Source organism: Toxorhynchites rutilus, chromosome 2 (genome assembly GCF_029784135.1).
Source record: "Toxorhynchites rutilus septentrionalis strain SRP chromosome 2, ASM2978413v1, whole genome shotgun sequence".
Lineage (NCBI taxonomy): Eukaryota > Metazoa > Arthropoda > Insecta > Diptera > Culicidae > Toxorhynchites > Toxorhynchites rutilus.
In genome coordinates, this window is record NC_073745.1 from 314,477,720 (window position 1) to 314,492,963 (window position 15,244).

At 37.4% G+C, this 15,244-nt stretch overlaps 1 protein-coding gene across 2 annotated transcripts in view; it reads left to right on the top strand.

Annotated features, from left to right (window-relative positions):
- Positions 1-15,244, top strand: part of LOC129764730 (uncharacterized) — a 104,793-nt gene that overhangs the window by 47,824 nt on the left and 41,725 nt on the right. Inside the window, exons 2-3 of one of the 2 annotated variants that reach the window (XM_055764148.1) lie at positions 8,860-9,329; positions 9,387-9,726. In XM_055764148.1, the coding sequence (XP_055620123.1) occupies positions 8,860-9,329; positions 9,387-9,700 (784 nt within the window). In that variant the 3' untranslated portion in view covers positions 9,701-9,726. The remainder of the gene's footprint in view (positions 1-8,859; positions 9,330-9,386; positions 9,727-15,244) is intronic. The other variant, XM_055764147.1, reaches the window with a different exon arrangement.

Here is a 15,244-nt window from a genome sequence, read left to right on the forward strand (position 1 = left end):
CCTAAATAATATACAACAATAGTTATCTTAACATAAAAATGTATACGAATAAATTCGGCTCTGTGACAGCTGAATTGCTAAATGAGCCTAATAAACGGATGGGATAAAAAAAACAATCTCTTCTATTTTATATGAAGAAATTTAAAAAAAAATTAAAAAATATATTTTTTTAGATATTGCAAATTTAATTTTTTTATTAAAAAAAATTGCTGACCAGGCAAACGTTGTTCTGTCAAATAAATTATTTCTAGTGAATATTTTGGTTTTGAATAAAACACACTAATGTATTGTAAGTGTGTTTTAATATTTTAACGATCTTTAAAATAAATCGAATGTGACAGACAAAAAAACGAATTAAATGATTTGAACGAAAGGTATAACCTTTGATGTTTCTTGGTGTATTTCATTAACGTAACTGACATGTTTGATCTCTTAAAAGTTAAACGTCAACTGAAAAAAGTAATATAAGTTTGTCGTAAAGTAGAAAAAATGAAATATAGAAAATTAATATTAATTGCTGTCTCCTTGTTAGAAAATACGTGCATGTGATTTTCAACATGGCTTAGTTTATAACAGCTTGGTCTCGTTCATAAATTGGAAAACAGCGATACGCCAGCTAACTTCAATGGAGCTGATTAATCGGCCTGTTTGGAATCGCGTTATTTTATCGTTGTCATTCAATCGAGGAGTATTCACATCGGTAATCTAAGTTTGAAACACAGCCATATTGCTTCCTTTATTCATGGATGTTTTTATTACTCTTCACCGATTTGTAGAACTCAATATTCATATATGCATATGAGTGATCGGATTTTACAATTCAATCGAAATCGACTTTTACACTCTTAAATTCGTTCGCCTTGTCGCGAAACAATGGTCAAAATAAGTCATCCGTATTTGTGGTTCAATTTACTCTCTATCTGATCGGCATAATTCCGGAAATAATTCTAAGTTGTTGAAATTTGAATGAAAATTATTATTCGATTTCGTTTGGATGCTAAATTTGTTTTGAATGTGTTTGAATGCTAAATTTTGCGTGTTTATTCCACCCGAAAAACCATTACTGTTTTTGCTTCATAGAAATGGAACATGGAGATCAATGTTGTTTACGTCAAATTGCGTGGCAAGGTTGTCACATTTGCTCAACTCGATTGGACTTAAGCTTGAACAGAATGCAAAATTGCGCTTTTTCCATTCAACAGAATATAACCAACAATATGTGTCATGACAATGCATTGCGCTTTGGCCTGGCTATAACTAAAGCTGTGTCGGCGTTGCTCATGATAGTGTCTCGCAAGTGAATGTATTATTCCTCGCACCGCTTTTGTTGATTGTGTAGTAAGAATTGCAGTCGTTCAATCTCTACCTTCGCGTATATGTCGACCATAAATTGTTGGCACAGCTTACGATATCTTGAATTGGCGTTTCTTGACCATGTCAAATCACCATATGATAAACATAAAAATCTTTCGAGCGCGCCCTCTGTTTGTTTCGTCGCATGTTCATAAATATCAAATCAAAATGAGAAATGATGTTCATAATGAATTAAGTATCTGTGACGGGGTCTCGTTGGTCTAATGTTTATGCAAGAGATTTTTCGTTAAAGAAACCCTTCTGACTTGCACTGTAGTCACGCGTATTCTTGAGCTTACCACTCCAGAATACATTCAAGGCGTATTGTTCGTCATAGAAATATCAACTATTTACTAATAAAAATGACGCAAGCAGTACTACGTTGAGAAGGCAAACCTTGGGAACGTGAGTGCCATTGAAGAAGAACATAGCGAGGGTCGTATGAACGGTGTGTGTCAACGATGAATTCCAGATTATTGTTTTTTCTTCGCATTAAATTTCTCGTGTCACCGTGCTATCATGATTCCAGCAGCGCTTGTGCTTTGGATCTACACACGTGCTCTCCAGCTGATGTTTTATCAGGGTTGATGGCAATAGCGTGATTGTCATTTTATAATCCGAGCAAATGTTGATTTGAAAAATTTCGATAACTCATTGTGCTCATTCAAAAAGGCTTCTAGCTCGTCGGAGATGCTCCCTGCTTTAGATGAATTGATGTTACATGTGTATTTGTAGATGGATGTTCAATGAAGCGGGCGTTACGCCATCAGTCATTGAACAACTTAAATAAATCCGTTCTGTTGAAAAAACGAACAACGGTTAAATTATTAGAATATTTTTGACACAAAAATAATAAAATCGCAATTAAAAATAGGGAATTGGGGTAAAAAATTTAAGGTTATGTGTATGGTATGAAGTCAAATTTTTGAAAAAAAAAATCCAGATCTTTTTTACTGCATAGAGCCACCCTATTCGGTATTAAATGTATGGTTATCGGTATCATACATACCAAGTATTTTGAGTATAATTTCATCAAAATCGGTCGAGCCGTTTCGGAGGAGTTCGGTAACAAACACCGTGACACGAGATTTTTATATATATAGAAGATCGAAAAAATAAAAAAATTAAAATTAAAAAAAAAATAATTTTTTCCTCACTGTATATTTTTTTCACGTTTTAACATCAATACTCATAAACTCTTTCTAAGACACAGCTTCGGTACGACTCATAGATTTTGTGACATAAATTATCAAAGATTTCTCTTACTAAAATCTATACGCTCTTTTCAAAAGTTACACTTGAGTAAAAAAATACCCAATTGCTGTGGAAAACTCATATTTTCTCCAACCCAAACGGAACACAAACTTTTATTCGAATAAAAAATATTCTTGTTTTGTCGTTTGTCGAGTTCATTTGGAATTGCTCTGGGCCTGATTCTCGAATACACTTCACGGTGGAAACGAAATGAAGTGTATCCGTTATGACAACGGTACGGTGTCGACATCTGGTTTCGAGATTATTTTCCCACTAAAACTTATCAAATTATCTTCAGATAGAATTTTTGTATAAGATTATTTTATCACATGAAGAAAACAAAGTTTTCCATTCACATTGAACACTAATTTGAAAAGGAGAAGTTAATTTTAATTGATAATTTTTGTGCTCATTCTGCATGAAATCCATCATTATCTTTGACGCTTCACTAACTCGTAAAACGTAGTTCAATGACGTGCCGTTAATTTCGTGTATTCGAGAATCAGGCCCTCTATAGTCAACCATATAGGGATTCAGAAAAATTACCTAATTTTCTAATTTGATACCTTACACAACATTTTCCATAGTTATAAGGTTCGAGGTCACTTTTCACGAGCACATGAAAAAATACGCAATTAAAAATAGGGAATTGGGGTAAAAAATAATATAAAAAAAAAATAATTAAAGATTTTAGGAAAATAAACAAAATAGAAATACCGCGCAGTTCTCAAAATTTTCTAAAAAAAATCACAAATATCAAAAAATACGTACGAACATATTTAAATACAATTAAAGCAGTACTCAGTTTCAAAATAAAAAAAAAAAAATTTATAAATGTATATGTTTTGTATCGCGCAATACTGCTAAAATTCAGAAAAAATCACATATATCTAGAAAAGGCGTAGAAACACATTAAAACACGAATTATAGTAGTACCGAATTTCAAAATCACTCAAAAAAAAATTTTCAATATTTGAAGATTTTTTTAGTACTTCATTTTTTAATGAATTTTTTTTCACAATATCTATTGATACACCATAGTAAGACGCACTATCAATATTTTTTTTTTCTTTTTTATCTCGGAGCTATCCAGAATGGCGTGCCAAAAAAAAGGAAAATATGTTTTTTACCATAGATCCATTGGTGAACCTCATAAGGGCTCAAAAAATAGTCAAATTTTTTTATTTGGTGCTTTATATTTTTGGGGGAACTTTTTACTTCCTTACCCGACCAGGCCCTTTATATTTTTATCTACAGATCACTGTGATACGAAAGTTTTCAGCGGACAGTGTTCATTTGAAAGCTTATGTTTTTACCTAAATTTTGCAGGCAGTAACAACCGTGGAAAACCGCAGCAACAAAACTATTAAGCTGGTTTTCTACAAAAAAAATTCTGTCGGGTGAACCAGCAATTCGAGAGTAATCTCACGCGCTTATTTCATGAGTTCGTTATTGTTAACTTAAATTAATTTTCGACACAATGAGACACTTTAAACTCGTATATTTTAACATTATACATACTTTTTTATCTTAATGAAATACAATTATTAAAAATTATGTTCTATAATTTTGCTTCTTATGATATTTTATCAAACAATCTCCAATGTGTATTCTTGGCTTGTCGGGGCATGTATCACAGTAGTACACAGTTTGGCCGGACGTTCTTGGGGAACAAACCTTGCAATCTTTTTTTTTGTCCCATCAGAATAACATGCAGCTTCCCATTTATTCGGGTCACTTCAGAAGTTCTCTGTGGAGAAGAAGCTGCCTCACGGTTGATCAACACGAGTTTTCAAATATTGCAGGTGGCTAAGCGGCCGTTCGTTTCTCTGCTTCTTCACTGATTTATAAAAAAATATATGAATTGATGGAGCAGATCTCTAAACTCCAAAAAATAGTTTTCGCCACCATTTTACAGATTTCCTTAGAAAACAACATGTTGAAGCCAGTTGGTCAGCTCGATCAACACCGCTCATAAATTTGATATAATTTTCGATAACATTGGGTTTTTTATAACGACTTCAGTACCGCCTCGTTGAGTTCTTCTTACGGGAGTTATTCCCGCATTATTCCAATTCGTCAAAGCTGTCACAATCCTTTTGTCCTTCTACGCAAGTACCAAAGTATTACCTTTCCGATATGCACATGTGGATCTATTTCCAAATTTTGGCTTTCGTATTTCACATGGCAGGTGTTTTCTATTTGTCATGATCGTCCCAGTTAAGTGGCACCTTTGTTTGCGTAATTCTTGACCAATATATAACTCGTATAATAACGATCCGTGAACATGTAATGCCTCTGAGCACCGGAAATTTTATCCAGTATCATTTTGTACAGTTCAGAGTTTTGTTCTGGTTGATACTGGTAGATTGTGTCTTATCAAAGTCTGTTGTTTGAGATCCATAATACGGCAGAATACCACAAATGAAGCCGGTATTTGAATCTGCGAGTGTATGAACCCGAATACCCCATTTTGTAGGTTTCATTGGACTGTGTGTTATGAATGACATTCGGCCTTTGAATTTTACAGTCGACCCATCCACACAAATCTGCTCTCCGGGTACAAAATAATTCAAAAACCTTTTATTTATATACTCGAGGGAACCAGATACTAACTGCAATCGGGTTCTAGGATGAAACGTCTCCAAAATATTTGACAAAATCGGTCTCTCGTAAACGTGTCTGAGTAAAACGGAATATAACTAATATCATTTTTCGACCAGTATTCTTGTATGTTGGCTAACGGCATTGTCCCCAATTTATGATTACTCCAATAAACGCCCAGAATTCGATAACTGTTACATCGTACCATGATCGCCATATTGAACGGGATGAAAATTCCTTCCCTTCTACCTTCTTTGCCGCGTTGTTGTTAGTTTCCCGCACTATGTCAGTAACTAATTCCTCGGTAAAAAATAAATTGAAAAAAGGGTGGGTTATATCTATGATATAACCGCAAAGTTGACGTGGGACTAGCTTAGCTTAGCAATCATTTGTTTGTATTGATTGAATTTTTGATTGAATAAAACATCTTCCGAATTCAATCAAATTCAATATATTTGCTTTGTGAGTAAAGAGATACATTCCATGTAAGGTCAATTCATGCATTGTGATAGATTATGTTCTTCGTTACAAGTCCTTTTACGTTTGGTATGATGCCTAGGACAAAATATGCGAACGGAAGAATTATCAAACGAATATTTTATTTTATATTTTCCTCTGAAGTTTGCATCTCTCAAGTGTACGTACTTCTCGAACCGCGAATTTTTTTGATTTGATGAAATTCAGGTACTCAGTGCCAGAAATTCAGTGAGTAGAAGATATGAAGGCATATCCTTCAATGCAATCTTGAATAACCGAGCCAAAGCGTTGTGTTCGTACCCGTTTTTGTAGTTCGTGTTAGGAAGACACTTTTCGGAGTGCAAAAAAAAACATGCGGGTGCAGAAGTATCCCCGGCTTGCATGAATCCACAACTTCAACTTATACCGTGTTCAGGAAACATATTCTAGCATGCACAAATGCAAGTCGAGTACAAAAGTACTCGCAGTTTGCATTTATTTGCAAAACCGATTTCCCCAGACACCTTGGTTCTGTGTCAATTTCCCCACGCTCCATGGATTAGAAGTCTGTGTTGGGGAAACACATTTCAGTCGGAACAAAAATACCCCCGACTTACATGTATTTGCAATGCCAATTTCCCCACGCTCCTTGGAATTAAAGTCTGTATTAGGGAAACACATTTCAGTCGGAACAAAAATACCCCACACTTTCATGTATTTGCAATGCCGATTTCCCCAAGGCTGCTTGGTTAAGATGGCTGTGTTGGGGAAACCGTACATCGGGCCAATCAAAATGAGGTAGTTTGGGCGCTTAGATAACGCTTAACATTTTACAGTTATTCAATTGTTTATCTAATGATAAACACCATTTTATTAATTCCGATAGATGCGTAGAAATATTCCCTATCAATTGATGCAAACATCTTTCCGACACAGTAAGAAATGTTCGAGTTATAAGCATTTGGAATCTTTCATTTTTTCCTGCATGTTCTGCGTTTAGGTTTTCATTTTACCCCCCATATACTCCGGTTAGACGTAATCCCACGTCAAAATCTATTGGTTCTTTTATGTGTGCAGGTACGTGCGGTCCTACTTGTCTTTCACCGGATACAAACGGAATTCTTGTGGGGATTTCTTCGTATTCTGTGCACAGTATCCATTCTGCAGGTTCAGTTTCTTCTGTACAATCACTTTGGCTTTCAGATTCACTATCGATTAATCGGATTTTTCGTCTTCTTACTCCTCTAACGGGGTCGCTATCTCCATCACTTCTGTTTTCGTTCTCCTGGACAAGCTGTCTATGTAGTGATGTAATTTCGTTCGTTATTGCAGAAAATTTTTACTCATCTACACTAGAAGTAATTTCGTCGTCGTGTTCCATACTTATTGGGCTTACTAACTCTGAATGAAATATTGCGATCGCCAAGAAGACTGAGTTCGAACTGATGTCGAAGACAAAGTCCTACTTCGTTATAGGAGATGAAAGTGGTGCCGCAGACTAAATATCGTGGCGATAAGGAGCCATTCACGCATAGTTTGGGACTTATGTATTGGAGGTCCTGTCGGCTACGCTGAGAAGGTTGCTTGTGTCTGTGACATAAACAGTTTGCGGTACAGCTTTCATCTTCTATGGCGATAGAATCACCCGAGATAAGACATCTAGACACATCGATCTGAATGGTGCCTCTCAGGCATCGCTCGAGCGCAAAGGGTTAATACAGGTTGTATAAATTTCAAATTCGTAGATTTAAGTAACATTTTGGAAGCAAAAAACTTTAAAGTTGGTGATTTTTTAATTGTTATTCTTCATTTTATCAAAAAAAAAACATAATAAACTTGAATGTTTCTATCAGCCAAATTAAAGCTCTCTAACCGCTCTACAATTCATTCTTTGACACCCAACTTCTATATTTCATAATTTCGCCGCAATTTCAATTTTGAACAACTCCTGGTGAATTTTCTGCTAGAATCTGGGAAAATCACGATGTTTACTTCACTGTACTCATTATAGCCAATTAACTTTTATTTCATTTTCGCTTGAAATAAGTCATATTCAATATATAAAAAAAATTAACGTTATATAATCGAGTCTAAAATTTAATATCATCGACTTATATATAATCGAGTCTTCATACTCTAGTCTGACCTGTACCAGTATTTGAGCGTAACACATTTTCTGTTGTTGTTCGACTATCCATGGAAGCCAGAGAAAATGTATAGGCCGTACATCTTATGCGATTACCGAAGAAAAAAATCATAAATTTCGTGATTTTGAGGAAAATTCTATGAAATTATGAAATACCTCTTATACTAGTTTCAGGCTGCATAATCTTCAAAAGAAAAAGGGTTATGAAATCTGAAAAATATGTCTCAACATGGCTGGTTAATCATTAGCAAGTAAATGAAACTTAAAATTGTACATTTTACACTTCAAGTTCTTTTCTTCCTCCGAGGGAGCATACCAATCCTATTAGCATCTTCAATCTTCCGAAAGCTGGTGCATGTTGGACAACAGTTAGTGCCCACAACTTGTCTGGTTGCCTGAAAACAGTAAAATTATGCTCACTTTTACAACCCACAACAATAAGATGGCAACTCGGTTGGTCTTGCGAAATATAACTTTCCGCACCAAATCATCCCTACTCATTGTCGCAATTTATCTAAACTTTTCATTTCCTTCGCAGAAAGCACAAAAGTTTCCTTCGACTCGCCGAAAGCCATCGTTTCATCGTTCCTCCTCTCTGCTGCCATCACTCGAAAAGAAAGCGCGGAGCATTTCGCCCAACAGCCGAACAGAGGGGAAAGGGTATGAAATAAAACTGTCGTTCGTAATGATAACGACGGGATGAAATGATTCCAACTGCTTCCTGCCGGGAGACTCTGCACCGAAGCAGTCGACCTTCACCTCGCACTCCGGAAGCAGGGCAGGAAGTGTTGAGAGAAAGCGAGAAACTTCAGCAACAACTTTCCGCCGCTGTCGATGTCGAGCGAACGATCGTTTTCTTGGGGCGGGTAATTTTTCATCCCCTGCTATTCAACCCTTAGCACAATTGAACACTTTGTCATGAAGTATCGTTCTGTAGTTAGTGCCCCAGCATATCGAGTTACAAACCAAAATTTAGCAGTAAATCTTTCGATTGAATAACTGGAAATACAATGTTTTATTTTTGTTTTATTTCCCTCCCCTGACAGGGAGGAGGCAATCGTGATGGCGAACCTGAGGAAGCGCGTCGCCGCGGTGGATCTGAACAAAAACGTGCGCAAGAATAACACCTTCACCAATCTGGACGACATTAGCATTAACGACACCGGCCAAACGCAGGACCAGCTCGATAATCGCCCGCTGCTTCCGAAACCCGTGGCGGCCGTCGTGGGAGATCGCAAGGAGCGCCCGAAAAACGGTGCCGACGGGGGTGAGGACTCGCCAAAGGTGAAAATTGTGATGGATAAGGATTTTATCTTTGAGTGTTTGTGTTGGCACAACGAGTACCGGATGAGGCACGGGGCGCCCGCGCTGAGCATTTCGTCCGAGCTGTGCGAGTACGCGTCACAGTGGGCCAAACACCTGGCCAGCACGAACGAGCTGTACTATCAAACCGGAACGAACTACGGGCAGAATATTTTCTGCTGTCCAGCGAACTCGCTGCTCACGGATTTGTCGGGTAAGTTCGTGTTGAAATTTTCGATTGTTTAGAATGATAAACTAGGTACTTGAGCAGGTCAAGAAGTAGCCACGTATTGGTACAGTACCAGTCGAAGGTACGATTACTTCAAGGAGAGCCACCTTCTGCACACTAACGTTAACAGCGGACACTTCAGTCAAATGGTGTGGCGAGCGAGCCGGTATTTTGGCGTCAGCAAATCCATCTCCAAGACCGGCAAACTCTTTGTGGTGGCTTACTACTACCCGTCCGGGAACGTGATGGGTGAATTCAGCCAAAATGTTCTTCCTCCGATCTTGGCAACCGACGATCCCCATCTGTCGCGGCCTCCCTCGAGCAAGGATCTAGAAAACCTGAGTGCTTCCCACTGAGTAAACAAGAAACGGTGTTCCATTATGTAACATATAAGATACTTCCTAAACCAGATACTAATAGCATGGATTTCATGGTTTTTAAAGAGACTAATCAAACCACGTGTACAGCCGCTGTAGATTTTTCGTTCACGCAAACGTCATAAGAATATGTTTCTAGAAATAGTGAATACAATCAAAGAGCTTGAACCAACTCGCTAGAAGCTAGGTAAAAAAAAAACAACTATCTTCCCTACATCAACAAAATAAGCCAATCTCTCTCAATAGACTTGCCGTTCCTTTAGAAATACAAGAAAAAAATAGTTACGAAAATATCCTCGCAAAACAATCGTCTCTCCAGAAATACAGTTACTCCTAGAGCGTATAGACAAAAATCAAAACAAAAAAAAAAACAAGAAAACGTAGATAACAAGACCCTCCGTGGATCTTGGTAATACGATCATATTTAGAAACGCGTCTTTCCCGCCTGCCTGTGGTACGTAAGCTACAGACTGGAACTGGAACATGAACCCAATCATTTCAAAGCCTACGTACCTAAAACTACTGATGTTAGAAGCGTTGAAAATAATAATCATGTTAGAACTCATTAGACTGCTTCCCGTTGTGAACAAAAACATCTGAAACTGAAACACTACAAAACAGATGTATAATTTTCAGGATAGTTTAAAAAAAATCAAGCATAGTTAGTGTTATGACAAAACAGAGGAATAAAACAAAACAAAAACAGAAACCGTTGTTCCTTCATCATAAACTGGACGAGGGTAAGATTGGGTGTGGTTGGTTCTCGGTTCAATGTTCTTATCAGCCCATATTCTAAAGCTAACATCGTCTCTTACATACCTGTGGTTGTAAGTAATGTAAGTTATTGTATTTTTATTCGTTTTAACGTTCATGTCTAATCTGTCCACGTTAAATTTCGGACACCAAGATGATGCCAAGATGATTGATTTTACCAAGATTATGTCAAGATGATTTTACTGAAATAAACCGATTGTTTATTTCAGTCAAATAGACTTATATCTAAAACAAGGAAAGCTTACTTCGATGTTAATTACGTTGTCTGTAAAATTCACGAACTTTCTTGGGAACATCTGCCATTAGATTCCGTACAGTATCCTCAGATATGCTGAAGGCGGCGCTTTTCCATCTCCTCTTGAAATCATTAATGTCATTCGCTTTCTTCTTGGTTTCGAATAGGTTTCGCTTAATCAGAGCCCAGTACTTTTCCACTGGGCGAAGTTCTAGAAGCCAATATGAGCGAGCGAAACAAGAGACACATTTAGATGAAAGCATATGAAAGCTTTTCGTATAGTTTGCCGAATACACGGCCCAGACAGAGAAAGATATATTCTCGTTCATGTTCTTCATTATCGTCTTAGAAAACACCATCCAACTTCATTTTATGTGGAGGTGTAATATTATCACGCTCCTTTATAATAGCGCTGGCAGCTATATGAATAGCGTGGTCGTATATAGTAACTTTGCATTCCAGCTTTTTTTTGGCACAATCCCAAATGAAAAGAGAAAAGAAAACAGAAAGAGATGTCGGCTCGCATACATACAAACCATTTTTAAGCTTTCAAAATAGCTCATTATTTGCGCATTTGACTCTCATGCGCAGGAAATGGCATCTTTTCTGCCAAAGATGAAATGTTTTCTGCCAACGCTAGTTTGGGTGTAGATACTCCAAGTAGTGTGTCAGGACTAATCCTGTCAAAAAATTGACTTTTGTGAATTGAACTTCCATGCAATAATCCACATGTGAAATATTGAAACATATCACAGAAGTGGTAAAAAATTGAAGATGTGTCAACTTCGAAGCATTATGACAAACATTTCAAGGGGCATGAAGGTTTGAACAGATGCCGCGGATTCGCACCAAAAGTTCGGAATAAACCTTACAGAACAAGCTTTTTTATCAAGAGCCGTCTCACACCATCCTTCAAATCCAGAAATCGAATGCAGTGTCTATAATTAGCCTTCCAAGATAACGCTCACCTAAATCCCAAACTATCCTAGAGCATTGCGAGCAAGAATAACGAATTGTTCAGTTTCTTCACAAAGTTCGCGGCCTGTTATTTATTTGTTGAACACTAATATCTTCTTTGAATCTTGTTAGCTTCTACGTTTTTAAATGGTTTGGTAAGCATATCCACATCCCATTTGGTCGGTTGAAAAGTAGCGAACATCAATAAGTGTAGCTTGGGAACAAAAGGATCCATGTTTTTCGAACATATATTTACTTTTGTCATTTTCAATTGTTTTATGTGGTATTGGTTTTCTTCGTTTATCAAAACTGGAACTGCAACGATTTACCATCATATTTGGACGAGAAAATGGTTTATATTTCCCAAAAAAGTGACCGTAAAATGTTTGCTCAGGTTCTCTATATTATTATCGTACTTCTTCTCTCTGTGACATTCAAATTTCCAGATATCTGTTTTCTTCATTCATGTTGCACCCAAACTAGCGTTGGCAAAAATGATATCATCTTTGGCAGAAAAAATGCTTTGACTTGCATTGAAAGGTGAAATGAATAAATAAAAGCACATTTTTGAAGAAATTTAAATTGTTCGTATGTATGGAACAAGACCCCTCATTCTCTCAGACTTAATGTCAGCTTGGAATTGTACCAAAAAAAAACTTCAACGACACCAAGCAGGGATTGAACCAATGCCTGACTGGGATGTACAGCTGTTCTACATGACCACGCTATCCCCACACCCACTGGCCCTGTTATGCTGAAAATATGTTTCTAGAAATAGTGAATACAATCAAAGAGCTTGAACCAACTCGCTAGAAGCTAGGTAAAAAACAACTATCTTCCCTACATCAACAAAATAAGCCAATCTCTCTAAAATACTGTAATGCACGAGAATATTACACCACTTTATAAAATTAAGTTGGATTTAAAAATAGGAACAGAGAGAGTTTTCTGTGAGTATTTAAAACGGATAGCGCCAGAAACGTGAGCCTTCCTGATCCTGATCCTTCTCAAACTTTCAGACAATAAAATAAAACCCATTAGTAAGCTTTTGGCATATTTATTTCATTCAACTTTAACACCATAACCGTACGCTCGCACCTCACGATTAACTCCACCCATGAGGTACTGTACAACATCTGGCTGCAGCTTCTTTTGTACGGAAACCCACTTTTTATGCATGTCTTCCTCAGATTTGACCTTCTTGGGATGCTTCTGTTATGTCTGCTTCATAATAGCCCAGTATTGTTCGATGGGTCTTAGTTTCGGTGCGTTGGGGGGGGGGGGGGGCGCTATCATGTCCTTGGGAACGAAAGTGACCCCGTTGACTTCGTACAACTCCAGGACATCCTTTAAATAGTTAAATAGTTACACGAAGCAAGATCCGGCCAGATGATCGCAGGGCCTTCGTATTGCTTCAACAGAGGAAGCAGACGCTTTTGTAGACACTACTTCATGTAGATCTGCCCGTTAATAGTCCCGGTAGTCACGAACGGCGCACTCTGTTTGCCACATGAGCAGATCGCTTTCCAAATCATGTATTTCTTGCCAAACTTTGAAAGTTTGTGCTTCCTTCCGGAACATCAAACTTGTGCCTGGCGTTGAAGAACAGCAGCTCCGGAAGCTTCCGGTCTCATCATCCATGATGAAACCAGGAGGCTTCGTCAGCATCTGGGTGTACAGCTTCCGATCCCGTGACTTTCCCACCGTATTTTGCCGTTCGTCACTATTTGGAGCCTTCTGTACTTTGTGCGTATGCAGTACCTCCCGGTCATTGGCTCTCTGAACGAAAGATTTGTACAGATTCAACTTTTTGGCCACGTTCCTGACCAAAACATTAGGATTCCGCTCAAACGCTTTCACAACACCTTGTGATCCTTATCACTAACAGAACATCCATTCTGACCACGTTTCTCCTTCCGTTCGATGCTTAGAGTTTCGTAGTAACGTTTAATCACACGACTCACCGTTGTCTGCACGATTCCGAGTTGTTTTCCGATGTCCCGATGAAAGAGTTGAGGGTTTTTCAGGTGCCTGCGCAAAATTAATTCGCGTCGTTGCTTTTCGAGTGCTTTTTCCGGTTTTTCTTCATTTTCCGAAAAACTGACAGCGATTAAAATACAGTGTAAACAATACAGTCTAAACTACTTCTACCCCAATTTTCAAGAGAAAATACCCAATGGGTAATTTTCTATAGCGTTTTTTCCTTGAAGCATTTTGATGTGGGACACCCTTCATCGATTAAACAGTAAACACTGATTATGAATTGTTTAACGGAATGTTTGTTTACTTGCGTGGTCCTCATACTACTAGTTCTCCACCGAACATAAAAAAAAGTATCCAGAATACCGGTTCCGGGTTGCCACATCGTTAGCCCAGTCTGCGTGCATGTTAATACTGAAAGGCTTTAATCTGCTCTAGTTTAAGTTTACTAGCTGACCCGACAAACGATGTTCTGTCATATAAATTATGTTTTTTTTTTTTTTTACTGTATTATAGTGACTTTCAACTCATTTGGCTGGTTCATCACTTTTACTTCCATTTTTGGAAGAATGTCGGGAGTGAGAATTGAACTCGTGACCTTTAGCGTGAGAGGCATGGATGTTACCACTACGCCAGATCGCCTCCTCATATAAATTATGTCTAGTTAATATTTTGGGTGTTAAGTGAAACATAACCAATGTATTGTAAGTATGTTTGAATGTTTTAACGGTCTATAGAACGAATCTGATTTGATCGATAAAAAAGAACGTCACCTGAAATTTGAATTATCACACGTTCTGATAAATTTAAAAAGAAATTAAAACAAAATCTCAAATCAATGACCAATGTTTTCGTAACATAGATGGATCAACCACAATAATCCATGTATCGTTGTATGCTTGCCAGTACTCTATTTTGTGAACTTAATGTTCTATGCTTATTTGTTTTTTTTTACTATTTGATGTTTTTTCCTCTTATTTTATGGACCCCTTAAAATAAATATTATTTTTCACTGGGGTCCATAATTTTTTTTTGTTTTTCATGTTTTTGTCCACTCACCTCGTTCCTAAATGTTTGTTTGCGTCCTTTTTTAAAAAAAAAATAACTGGAACCCGACTCTAGGATCCTCAAATAAGAGTATGTTCGAGATGGGGGTGAGTGGAGAGCAAAAAAAACTTTGCACAACTTGAGTCGAATTGATAACAGAATACAAAATTGCGATCCGTTCGGGTAATTCTGACTTGAACGACTGTCTACTATACGAGTGTATAGTAGACAGATCTGAATTTCTGAAGAAATTACACAATCGATTTATTCAAGACGTATTTTTTTCAATTAAACAAACTAAAAATGTGTGCTTTTTCTATTAAACCGAATACATCCTGCAATATGTGGGACCGAATCCGACCAGACTTCAATTATTGTTTGAACACACGCGCTGTAATGTCATGGCAATGCATTGCGTTGCTGGCAATTGAGTGACAATAAAAAAAAAAGCTGTGTCGGCTTTGTTCATGATAGCGTCTCACAAGTGAAGTATGCTTCCTCACACCGCTTTTGTTGATTATATCGCAGGA